This window comes from Bactrocera neohumeralis, chromosome 3, assembly GCF_024586455.1.
Source record: "Bactrocera neohumeralis isolate Rockhampton chromosome 3, APGP_CSIRO_Bneo_wtdbg2-racon-allhic-juicebox.fasta_v2, whole genome shotgun sequence".
In the NCBI taxonomy this organism is placed as follows: Eukaryota; Metazoa; Arthropoda; class Insecta; order Diptera; family Tephritidae; genus Bactrocera; species Bactrocera neohumeralis.
The window spans coordinates 48840868-48854736 of NC_065920.1; the positions used below are offsets into that span (position 1 = coordinate 48840868).

General features: G+C 33.0%; 1 protein-coding gene across 1 annotated transcript; it reads left to right on the forward strand.

Annotated features, from left to right (window-relative positions):
- The first annotated feature begins 114 nt into the window (after positions 1–114).
- Positions 115–6883, forward strand: LOC126752622 (mitogen-activated protein kinase ERK-A). The gene is made up of 7 exons (XM_050463559.1): positions 115–503; positions 737–863; positions 976–1086; positions 1148–1282; positions 2035–2319; positions 2401–2589; positions 2652–6883. The coding sequence occupies exons 1-7, from the start codon at positions 256–258 to the stop codon at positions 2775–2777; spliced, it is 1221 nt and encodes a 406-aa protein (XP_050319516.1). The 5' UTR covers positions 115–255; the 3' UTR covers positions 2778–6883.
- Positions 6884–13869: the final 6986 nt, after the last annotated feature.

The window sequence follows — 13869 nt, forward strand, 5'->3', positions numbered from 1 at the left end:
AATCATTAACGTCAGATATTGTCAATACAACACTGCTTGCGAAAGTCACTAAAGCATGTGGTGAAAATGAATGGCTGTTCGAAAAGTATGTTAAGAAAATCAACCCGAACCTGCCAACTGGTGGTGACGAATTTCGCTTAACATTTTTTCAATACACATAATTGTGCGTATACATACGTATAGTAGCGCACTGCGTCGCATAATTTTTGTGAATTTTACGCTTTTTTAATAAATCGCACCGGAACAAGCGCGTATATGGCAGAGGCGGCAAGTAGCACACAGTCCACCACCGGTCCAATTGGTGGAAACAATGGTGCAGTTCCGGCTGCAAAAAACGCTGCTGCTGCAGCGGTCCCTGGCAATGCCAATAGTAATGCAGCGTCGACGGCTGTGAACGCCACCTCGAATCCTAATGCGGAAGTCATACGGTCACAAATTTTTGAAGTTGGACCTCGCTACAGGGACTTAACTTATATTGGCGAAGGTGCCTACGGTATGGTAGTGTAAGTATTACAAGTATTAATATTTGCTCAATTAATTCAATAATTCTTCACTGCATTAACCTCATACCCGAAATCCCTGCGAAGGCACAGGGTGTGGCTAATGTGAAAGCAAAAAAAAATCACAAAGTGGTATCAACAGGCCCAAGCTGTCACACCATATATCTGCATATTTTGTTATTTTCGCTTTGATTATTAACATTTTATCTAAAATTGTTTTTTTTTTATCTACACAGGTCGGCACTGGACACATTAACAAATATAAAAGTTGCTATAAAAAAAATTTCGCCATTCGAGCATCAAACCTATTGTCAGCGCACGTTGAGAGAAATCAAAATTTTAACCCGCTTTAAACATGAAAATGTGAGTAAGCAATCCCAGGTTGCTATTTCTACCCATAATGCCTCACCACCACACAGTTTTATTTGTAAAATGATTACTAATCACTCGTTTTCTTTTTGTTGTTATTTTGTAGATAATTGATATTCGAGATATATTGCGTGTAGATAGCATAGAACAGATGAGAGATGTATATATTGTACAGTGTTTAATGGAGACTGATCTTTACAAACTACTTAAAACTCAGGTATGTATTAAGACAATTATACTTTAAGTATCACTACTTATTTTATTTTATATATTTACAGAGGCTTAGCAATGATCACATTTGTTATTTCCTTTACCAAATATTGCGAGGTTTGAAGTACATTCATTCGGCGAATGTATTACATCGTGATTTGAAGCCCAGCAATCTATTGCTGAATACCACTTGTGATCTTAAAGTGAGTAAAATTAATATTTTTAATGTATTGCATTTAATATTGCAAAGGTTTTGAGTTAGTTATGAAATATTTATATCCTGACTAGGGTGTCTTAAGTTTGCCTCAGAAGGACATCCTATAATATATATATAATAGATCAATGTGAGCTGAGTCCATTTAGTTGTGTCTGTCCGTCTGTATGTAACCTGAACTAGTCGTGCAGTTTTTTTAGATATCGACTTGTAATTGTGCACAGGTCTTTTCTTTCCAAAAAAAAACCGGTCATTAGTCGGAATTACCGATATTGGACCAATATACTTATAACTGCCATAGAAACTGAATGATCAAATTCAAGTCCATGCATGGAAATCTTTTCTTTTTTAAGTGTATTATAGCTTGGGTGCAACCGAAGTTTACGTTTTTTTTTTCTTATTGGTTCAGAGTTGTGGCTGTTTAATTGCGACTAGATGTTTAAATATTGACAACTCGGCATTTTATACGTATAGACTGGTTCGCTAATATTAAAGTATATTAGCAACAATAAAAAAGTAATAATATTTTGACTGCAAATTAGATTTCATTACATTATACAATCATCCGCGAATTTATTGATTCAGCCAATTTTGCCATACAAAATATTTGTCTTTACAAAAGGGATTTTATTTATTCATTACGTCATAACAATTTTATATTGCAAAGATTATTGCTTATATGTATATATGTACATATATATATATATATATACTTTAATAAATTTCTCTCCAAACCCGCAGATTTGCGATTTTGGTTTGGCACGTGTGGCCGATCCGGATCACGATCATACTGGCTTCTTGACAGAATACGTCGCAACAAGATGGTACCGCGCTCCCGAGATAATGCTTAACTCAAAAGGTTATACAAAATCGATCGATATATGGTCGGTTGGTTGCATATTGGCGGAGATGCTTAGCAATCGTCCCATATTTCCAGGCAAGCACTATCTGGATCAATTAAATCATATTTTAGGCGTATTAGGATCACCTTCAAAAGAAGATTTAGAGTGCATTATAAATGAAAAGGTAAGTAGCAGGAGTATTTTACTTGATATATTTAATTTACAAAAAAAAAAATCTATATATGTATGTATTAATATTTGACAGGCTCGTAATTATTTGGAATCACTGACTTTCAAGCCAAAAGTACCATGGTCACGACTGTTCCCCAATGCTGATCCGCTAGCCTTGGATTTATTGGGCAAAATGTTGACGTTTAATCCGCATAATCGAATACCCGTTGAACAAGCGTTGGCCCATCCATACTTAGAACAGTATTACGATCCGGGCGATGAGGTATGTAAAAATTTTTAGAGTTTATAAATAAAATTCATTATAAAAAATTGTAATTTGTTTAGCCTGTTGCGGAGGTGCCTTTCAGCATCAGCATGGAGCTGGACGATCTTCCAAAAGAAACCTTAAAAACATTGATTTTTGAGGAAACACTTAAATTTAAGGAACGGCAACCAGATCAAGCGGTATAAATATTAATTAGTGTGTATAGTTTTCGATGGCGCTTAAGACACAGTGCATTTAAGTAAAAGAAAAAACATTAAAAAGTCTAAAAAAAAATAAAAACAAATCTATAAAAGAGCCATTTCATCAGTCATCCAGTCAGCCGGCTAAATGCGCGAAAACGTGGTTAATTGTTGAGTCAGACATTCGTAAACAACGCTTGCTGAGCATGCTTAGTGCACTCAGTCAGCCAATCAATTAAGCATACAAATTAACTTTCTCTAAGGCACGTTGCCGTTAATTTTTGGCATATTTTCATTGTGATTCTCGTTACATATACATATATATAAATTGCACTCTTCATCTTCGTCGTGGTCGTGGTCGTCATATAAAATTATTTTCTAAACTAATAAGATAAATCAAGTATTTTAAATGTTTTCCTGTGTTGTAAACATTGTTCTTACATACAATAGTAATACCTATAACTTACGAGCATTCAGCAAATGAAGTAAAACAAGCATAAGTAGTTACAAAAGTACGTAAATTTTATATCAAAATTCCATTTACCATTTAAAAAAGTTGTTTCTTCATTAGCAAATTCTATACATAAAAGAGAAAAATAATAATAAAACAAACATAATAATGCATTAAAAGTGAACGTTTTTTCCGTTTTATGCGGCTAAATTGTTGAGTGTCGACGAAAATAAATTTAGAAAAATCATAACAATAATATGTGAATATTATTAAATTAGCCAAAAAAACATTAATACAACAAATTTAAATAGTAAAAGGCGATACAAAGAATACTACAAATACAAGCAGCAGATGCACGAGAAGCAACCAGCGTATATAAAAAATGTGAATAAATTAAAAAAAAAATAAATAAAAAGCGAACGTTTATGTCTAGTAGAATTTACGTATTACATTTTTTTCGCTATTTGTGCACATATTTATATTTTAGAGTTTGGAAAGAAATAAAAAACAAATTCTTGCAGAAAACTACATAGTGAAATTAAACTAAAAATGGTAAATCCCGTAAATTTAATAAAAAAGAGAAAATAAATAAAAACAAAAAATGATAACAAAAAGACAAAAAATGAAGATTGCTTTAAGGTAATAAGATAAGAGTGATCGCAAAAGGCATACACATCATCATTTGATATGCGTAAAGAATGTAGTAGTGTATAAAAAATAAATAAATACAAATCAAATTCTATGCAATGGTTTTTTGAACACATAAATATGTTAATATTTGTATAAACTATACGTTTTTTAATACCATTCTATGCTGTAGCAAACTCCCCAACTTGGACTCGTTAAAAAATCAATGTACCGAGTATTATATAAATACATACATATGTAGATGACATATACATATATTACATATACATATATACAGTTGTAATAACTTTAATTACTAATTTATTTAATTAAAGTGTTGTTGTGGTCTGTGCAAACAACAAATTTAAGTCATAATATAAGATAATTTCCAAAGTTCTTAAAATTAACTTCTTAACTTTTGTAAAACTCAACCGCGACACTATATTACTAATAAGTGACACCACAGTATTAAAGGCATTCTTCAAAAACACCGTTCTAACTCTGCATATTTTGAAAACATAGATAAAATACTTGAGTTTTAGCTGTTTGTGCTGTAACTGCAACTTTTTTTGGTCTAAAATTGTAGCAAGTTTTTGGTAAAAGAAATATATTAGTATTTGGTTATGTAAAAAATAAAAGAAATTAGCTTAACAGTCACCATGGAAGCTCACAAATTTTGCTATTTAAACAACTTCAAGTTGTTGTAAAATAAAATATTAAGTTTGCCACGAAGCTGGTAATACCCAAAAGGGAGTTCTATAAAGTATGTATATAAATAATCAACGTGACGAGCTAAGTCCATTTAGCCATAACCATCTGTCCGTCTGTATATATTCAAACTAATCCCTCAGTTTTTGAGATATTGATCTGAAATTACGCATACGTCCTTTACAGCTCAAGAAGCTGTTCATTTTTGTGTTGCAATCGTCGATAAGAAACTACTATAGTATAGCTTATTCTTGTATGGAAAATTATTATATTGGAGAAGGTCTCCTCGCGAAATTTAGCATAGATTATTGCTTAAAGCAACGCTATAATATTCGAAATTAGATTTTTTTGATTTTAGATCGAACTACATACAAACTAATCAGTCCAAATCAGGTTGTTGTATGGATTTTTTTTTATTTCAGAAGATGTCTTCAAACTTAAAAATTATTGTCTAAAACAACGCTACAATATCCAAAAAAAAATGTCAGCTCGGACCACTACAGCATATACATACATAGCTGCCATACAAACTAACCGTTCTTGTTCTTGTAAAGAACATTTCTGTATTTGTGGAGGGTATTTTATCGGTGCTACCCGAGTTAACGACTTTTCTTGTATTTATGTTTAAATATACATACATACATACATATGTGGTGCTTTTCGTATAGTAATTATAAGATTGTAAGCAATTACTAAACAAGTTGTATGCCAAATTACTTTCAAGAAACGTGAAATTATTAATAAATCAACAACTATTACTTAAATTTCGCAATACAATTTAATTTTTATTTGTTTGCTACTGTATGTAATTATGTATGTAGTATCTACATTTGTAAAAATAAACAGTGTTAGAACTGTTTCGATTAGTAGGCGTTTTTGCAACCAATATCAGTGCTTTTATTTAAGTTTTTTTCTTAAGCATTATTTCTCACACTTTGATTGTATTGTATTTTTAGCGCGTATAGTTCTTGTGTAAACATATACATACATACATATATACAAGCTTACGTGTGGTTATTATTTTGTAAGAATTTAATGAAAAATAATCAGATCTCAAACGTATAGAAACCACAATTGAAAGCAAACACACTTGCGTATAGACAAATATACATAATGACATGTATAACGGTATATATTACATTAGCGTTATTGTTGCTGTTTGCCTAAGTACCTTATTGATGTGCGTGCTGCCAGCAATATTGCTCGCATTTGTATTCTCTTAGTTTGTATTGTATTTTATTTTTTCTTAATTGTCCAGTGTCACTTTATATCGCGGTTTGTTGTCTTTGTGGTGGATGCGCCTATGCTTTTCGCTACAACCAATATATACATAGAACTATATTTTTCTGTTTATGAGATCAAGTAATGAATTACTTCAAACTAAATTTTCATACATCATTAAATAAATACATATGTATGTCATGTTGTAAGAATCCAATGTATGTTTGTACTACGTAAAACTGTAGGTCGTAGGCATTTACATGAATACATTCATACATTACAATAAAAACAAAGGAGAATACACATAGAACGACGTATACATATATGTATGTAACATATTTACCAAGTTGATTTTTTTTTTCTCATATGTGCTCTGAAGCTTCAGTTTTTGCACTAAAAAAGTTGAAGTTACGCGTGAAATGTACTGTATTCATATAGTACACCTTGTCGTATGAGCAACACAGAATGTATAAATCCCTTTCATGAATACTCGGGTCATTTCATGCATTGTATAACTTGTAAAGCAATATTTTTATGAAAAAATAAAAACCGTTTTAGTAGAGCGGAAAGTAAAGAGATTATTCCCGTTTGATCCTTAGTATTAGGGCAAAAATTAAAACTTCAGTGGCAGTTTGCAAAACAAACAATCAACTTGGGAAATAACGGACACCCTAAAGTACATATACATACATATAATATATGCATATATCTATATATTTGCTTTAACTAACATGTGTATATGCAAACATACATACATATATGGAGTTTTACGTGTAAACATTAAAATTAATATATTGATTTAACTGATCTAAAACATTTTATTATAATTGCCACTTTGCTTACAGTTTGTAGTTTTACATATTACCATAATATTATTGAACGCAAACATTTTTATTCATATATACATATTGATAAATATTTTACATATTTAAGTTTTTAATTGATAAACATTGAAAAAATGCTGGAATCTGTACAAATTATCAGCAGTTATTTGGAAATATTTACATATGTACATATTGCGATACGTAAGACATGTTGCGCGAAAATTAAGCTAAAGCAACAAATAATAAAAACATTTAAATACATAATTTTTCGAAAAACTAAATTTTTTATTTCTTCTTTGTTTCCAAAAAATAGATTTCGACTACAATACCAAACATTTTTTTTTATTTTTTTTTTATATTTATTACTATTATTTTTAAATATGCTTTAGGTGAAAAAAAGTTGAAATTATTACCTAAATAATTTTTTGTTAGGGCTGTATTTGCAACTATTAAATAATGATGATTTATGAGCATTCAGCATCAAAAAAATTATTGTTGAAAAAAAAATTAATTGCAAATACATGTGTTAAAATGATTTGGCTAAAATTATAGCGACTGCCGCTGTTTACTGGCTATTTCCGTGTATTTTTTTACAAGAAACAGTTGGCGACAGTCATGTATGTATCTGATTTGTGTGATCACAAGGACTGCACCAAAACAGTATTTAATTAACGCTTTACTTTAATACATTTTTTAAATTTTAACAATTCCTCGAATTTTTTAATTGCAACATTTTTTCTCAATTTCTAATCCAGCATGTTTGGAATTTGAAATTCAATATTATTTGCTCAATTTTAATTATTGAATTTAAAAAAAACTTTCAAATTTCCAAAACTAAATTTTTCATTTCACAAATTCGGAATTAGAAATTGAAAAGCTAATTTGAATCAAAATTTTGTTTTAATTAAATAATTTGCAACCCTGATGATCACTAACGGTAAATATTCAATAATAATTTCACAATATAGCAGCTATTTTGTGTAAACTTATTTAATTCCAAAATTTGTCAAATCTTGAGTGGAAAATGGTATAAACTTGAAATAAAATGAATATTTTGTTTTTTTCAGCTTGAAGAATTCTCTATTGTATTAATAAGATTTTTCTATCTTCTCATAAAAAATTTAAAAGCAAGTCTCTAAATTTGGTTATTATTGGTGAAATGGGGAAACTGTTCCAAGTTATATTAGCTGTACTATTGCATTATTTGCTTAGGGAAGACATCTTAGGTTCTCTAGACATTAATTACATTTATTACTTAACTTGCTCTTCAATTATCCAACTTCATTGTTTATTATAATGACAGGTCTCCACTTTCTTTTCGCTAGTCAAGTGCAGTTAATTACTGTTAATATTGTTGTAGCGTTTCGCAAGACCGTGGTTTTTCGGTTAACAAATATGCTAACGGTCTGGGAAATGCAGTTGAGGCCTCGAGAACCAGATCTCACATATGTAGGTAGCTACGTAGACCCGGGCGCCAAGGGCACGGTAAAGCAATGTTTCTGAAAAACTTAAGGCTTTGACCAAGGCCACTTACAAATTGTCGGTATATTTTTGCGAATTTTGATGTTTAATTCTTTTTTCTCTATCTAAGAAATGGAGTACAAGAGACAAGCTTATGCAGAAGTTAGGTTACCTACAAGTGGCAATCTTTCATTAATCTCTCTTTTTTCTATATAAACTCTTTACTATATACAAAGTACTGCTTAGTCCGTAAAGAATCGAAGTGTTAACATTGCGTGCCAATACAATGTCTACAATTCATAGCAATTTATTAGACACAATAGCAAGACTGCCATATTCTGTTCAATATTTTAGTACATGATTAACACTACGTGAATTTCGAATTCATATTCAAAAACTCCAAATTTATAAAAAAAAAACTTTCAAATATCGGTTATTTGGTTGGTCACTGGCACTCGGAGCCTGTTCCTCAACCGAGTGCAGATATTTCTGACATGAATTTGTGTTTCAAAATCGATCAGTCAATCTGAGTCTGAAAGCTAATGGAATCCGCAATTTTTTCAGTTAATTTCGTAGCACAAATAAGAGTAGAAGAATAATTCTTTTTACTTCAGTTGCAAAAGTCGTCTATGAAATAGAATTAGAATAGAATTTCTTGCGAAGCTACTGCTGATTTTGCTTGCACCGAAGATCAATTTTTTTTTATAAGAGAGTAACGGTTTGATGTGTTTACCCAACCAAAAAGCAGTTATTTACAAGTTCACAATATAACAACAATTTCTAGAAAAAATAGTTATAGTGAATATGTCCGCCTAACTTAACCTCAAAATATTCTGCGTTGCAGCTGTTTAAAATTTATTCAGTTCAGTTCGTTATTTTCTTAAAAACATACTAATACCCTTTCGATTACTATAAAAATATAAAAAAAAAATAATAAATAGTCGCATGCTTACTGATCGACGTATGTATGTACGTATGAAGAATTGAAAAATTTAATATTAAACAATTAGACACATGTGTACATATATACAAATTACAACAATAGGACAATGAATCACTTAAATGTGCCCTTCTAAAATTTATATCAAACATATTTAGCAATATCCTTAAAATCTGAAAATTCTATAAGCGCGTGGATATGATGATTAGATTTTAGTTAATAAATAAAATAAATATATCGCTAATAAATTTATAACTTACATATTATACTGCTGTGGTAAAGTGCGAAATTAATGGATATGGGTTTAAATATACATATGTATGTACATACATATGTATGTAATGTGGAGAATTATAATTTAACAATTAAAAAGCAAGCATACCTTATTCTCTGTAATGATTTTTAGTTAAATTTAGAAGAATGTATTTTCAAATATTAATAAGTGAATACCGAAAAAGAATCAAATGTGACAATTGTACACTTACATAACAGACACACTGTAGTTTATTATCTACTATTCGATTACTGTACGGTATTGTATGTATTGCATTGTATTTTAATCTTTTTGATGTTAATTTACTTCAATCAATAAAATAAAATATCTAAAGCAGATAGAAAACAAAACGTATAGAAAATCATCTTTTCTTTCGGAATTGAAACAAGAAAAAACATTAACTTTCGCTGCACCGAAGCTACCTGTAGGGTGATCCATTAAGAGGTTTCTTACTTTTTTAAAGAAAAAACACAAAAACTTCAAATTTAATAGGGAATGTTTATTATCATTCGAAAGAACAAGCTTTGACATTTATTTTTTTTTTTTTTTTGAAGATTATCTCTTTTAAATATTGGACGCTGCTACGTCTCATATAGTCCATCCGTTAAGGTAGTAGGCTGGTAACTTATGCCTATTTGAATGACTTATTTAGAGTGTGGTTTTTTGTAGGAAAATATAAATGAATTATCTTGAATATTTAGAGTGTTTTTATTTACATATTGAAAATATAAAAAAAATTTATTTGAAAAAATTTAATACTTTATTCTATTATTACTATTGTCACTCGAAGTTGGAACCTCAATAAAAATGCACGTAGGTGGCCCGGGTGATTTTGACTCTTGATGTTATCTGAAATCAAATATTCTGGTTTATTCTTATTCAATAGACATGTCATTCTGGTCGGAACTACTGAAGTTAAATTTCAAGGGTAAATAATAAAATGGCGGACTTTGAAAAAGAGTCCTTTTATTTTAGCAAAGAAAGGGTTGTAAAATAAAAAGTTAGTGGTAAAAAAATTCTCGTTAGTACGAGGGCTGCTATATATATTTCTGGCCTAATCATGAAAATAGGAATATTTATCAACGAAAATGGTTTTATTGTTTTTCAAAATATTCTCCATCAAGACTTATACACTTTTGCATGCGCTCAAACCAATTTTCGAAGCACTTTTTCCACTCCGATTGAGACACCTCCAAAACATGGTTTTTGAATGCTTCAACAGCATCTTCTGGCGACGAAAATCGTTGACCACGCATTATTTTTTTGATGTGTGGGAATAAAAAGAAGTCATTGGGTGCCAAGTCAGGGCTGTACGGCGGATGACCCATCAATTCGACGTTTTGGCCGGTCAAAAAGGCGTTGGTTTGAGCCGATGTGTGAGAGCTCGCATTGTCATGGTGCACAATGATTCGTCTTCTCTTGTTCGTTTTTCGAATTTCTCCGAAGACTTCAGGCAAACAAATGGTGGTGTACCACTCAGAATTGACCAACGAGAACTATAAGTGTGTAGAACAGCCTGTTAAAATTTGAAAGCAATCGGTTCAGTAGAAAAAAAGTTAGAACCCGGGCCGACCAGAAAAACAATGTTTTGAGAAAAACGCGTTTAAAGTTCAACAACTCCGAGAGAGAGGACTCCGAGGCGCTCTAGGAAACTCGTTATAACTCCCGAAATATTTCGAATTTCTGTCTGAAATTTTCACAGTATATTCTCAAGACTTTCTAATTAAGCAGAAAACATTTTTTCGATTTTTTGAACCCAAGTTACAAAACCTTAAGTCCCATTTGCGATGACTTGTTCGAGCATTTCGACTGGTAACTGGCGAATGACACGCGTGATGTGCCTGAATCGAAGCGGGATTATCCGCATAGACCTTAGATTTTACATATCTCCACAGGAAAAGTCTAACAGTGTTATATCACATGTTCTTGTTGGCAAATCGACCGACCCGAAACGTGAAATTATCTGCTCACCGAAGTGTTCTCTCAGGAAATCCATTTATTGATGTGGTGTGTGGGAAGTGAAGTCGTCTTGTTGAAACCAAATGTCGCCGAGATCACGGGCTTCAATTTCAGGCATGAAATAGTCGGTTATCATGGCACGATAATGGTCGCCATTGACGGTTATGTTCTCACTGGTAACATTTTATGTATATGAAATACTTATCTGAATGAAATGGCAGCTCTTAAATTTCTTCAGGTTGCTCTCACCCCATCAAGCCAGAAATGGGACTCATCGCTGAAAAAAAATTTGCCTCGAGAACGTCGGATGTGCTTGCAAGTTTTCAAGAGCCCTTAGATCGAAGCAATGTTGCATGTGAAGGTTGAGCGGCTTCAGGTATTGCACAAGCTGTATTTTGTATGCTTCAATTTAAGATCTCGACGTAAAGCCAAGTCGTTACCTACGTCGCCCGAGTCGTTGCAAACGGCACCGAATCGACTATTCACGGTCTTCGTGTACAGCTACGGTTGCTATATTTCTTCACTGCGTGCTGGACGTGGTCTATTCGGTCAAATAATATCAAATAACGAATGCTGGGTCTCAAGATGGCTGATGGTGTTGCGAATAGTATATTGACCATAAGTTGAGTAAAGCGCACGAAACACATATTTTATAGAACGTGAATTTTCGTAATAAAGTTGAACGATTTGAACAAAAATAACATAACATCTTGAGAGGACTCACGCGTAATCTGTCAAAAAAAGGCCATTGAAAATAGTACCTCTACTGGATTGTCCGCTTTTTTAAGAAGAAGGACATTCGCACCGTGCATTGGGATCATTAATGACAACGCAGTATTGTTTATCGCCACATCGAACTACTTCCTTCCAATGCTTTTTTGGCTATATTTGTGACGGCATTTATAGCATTCTTGGAGCATATCCCTTTTCAGAAATCAAACCACAGTATTTTTGTATTTATTGTATTTTTCAATTTTTAATAATTTCCAGAACCTTTCCACCCGTAACAAGCATGCCGAAAGAACAATGCCATGAGGTTTTTCCGAAGACTTGTCAGCCTCTGAGAAGAAGAGGGAGCCGTTGACATTTCCAGCATGGGGAAAAACCCCTTCCCTCAAACAATTTGTATATGCTTGGGAAAATAGTGGGTTAATAATGACGTTGGGTATTCCTGTATGGATAGATATGTGTTATCTGCGTGGATGGTGTATGCTTGTATTAGAGTGTGGTGTTCGATATAGACGCGTTCGACAAATGTGCTGCTTCTTACACAGAAAATCACGTTTGCAAAATTGCGATTCGATATCTCAAAAACTTGGTCTCGTATATACAGACAAACGGAGAAACACGAGGCCTATTTGATCTTTGTATTATTTAAAGCTTCTAACTACTGAATTGAGTTGTGGAAACAGCCCTTACTTCTTGAAATATACTTCTGCCTCTGCTGGAGCCCTCAGAGCTATTGATCGGCAAATTAAACAACCGATAAAAGTCTTTGCTTGAATTTAATTAATGTGAAGATTTGCAGTTTGGAAAAAGAAGCGATAATACTCTGAACGATAGTTATACTTCTGCTCAGTTATTCGGAATAACTCTTCGTAAGTGGATTGCTTATTTTGGAAAGACTTTAAGGGCACAAATGACGTCTAGGGCTTAGTTCACCGTTATCGGAATTTATCCGGATTTTATTCGGCCAAAAACTTTTTTTTTTGCTATCTAACCCTGTTCGGATCGGTAAGTTTTAAAAGTTATAATCGGTGCATCAAGAGAGGGGTGCAAATAATGTATTAAAAGTATAGTTGAATTAAATTTAATCTCGAAAATCGGTTATACATACATATGGTCAAAGCGTCTTAAGCACTAATGGTGTACAATCGACTAGCTAGCAAATCCTGGGGCTACAATCCAAGGAGGTCAATGTTAACTTTAGCAGCAAGGCTGAATTGAATCATTCCACTTCATGCTACAATCAAGTGACACACGGTCTGCTCGAAAACGTCGAAGGAAATTGATGCAGGAGTCGCAGGACTACGCACAAAACTATCCATACCCATGGGAAGTTTTGCAACCATTTTTCAAGCGGAAGTCTTTGCCATATATCGGTGCGTAGAGATAAACCTCCAACGCAACTATCGCAACGAACGTATAACCATACTTAGTGATAGTCAAGCGGCACTTATGTAAAGCAATCTCTGCCTATGAAATCAAATCGTTACTAGTGCGGGAATGCAGAGAACGTAATAATCAACACTGTCCACTGCAAGCTAGAGATGTACTTACATAACACGGGCCTAGCTTCGTGCGCGAATTGGCGGTTCTACAGCAGGGAACCTGAAACTACAGAACACCTACTAATTGACTGCATAGCAGTCTGCAGACGCAGGATAAAGGCCGTGGGATCCATGTTTCCAAATAGCGATCACAACGCCTACGTGGACTTCTCCCCTCTTCTTCTTCTTAATTGGCGTAGACACCGCTTACGCGATTAAAGCCGAGTTAACAACAGCGCGCCAGTCGTTTCTTCTTTTCGCTACGTGGCGCCAATTGGATATTCCAAGCGAAGCCAGGTCCTTCTCCACTTGGTCCTTCCAACGGAGTGGAGGTCTTCCTCTTCCTCTGCTTACCCCGGCGGG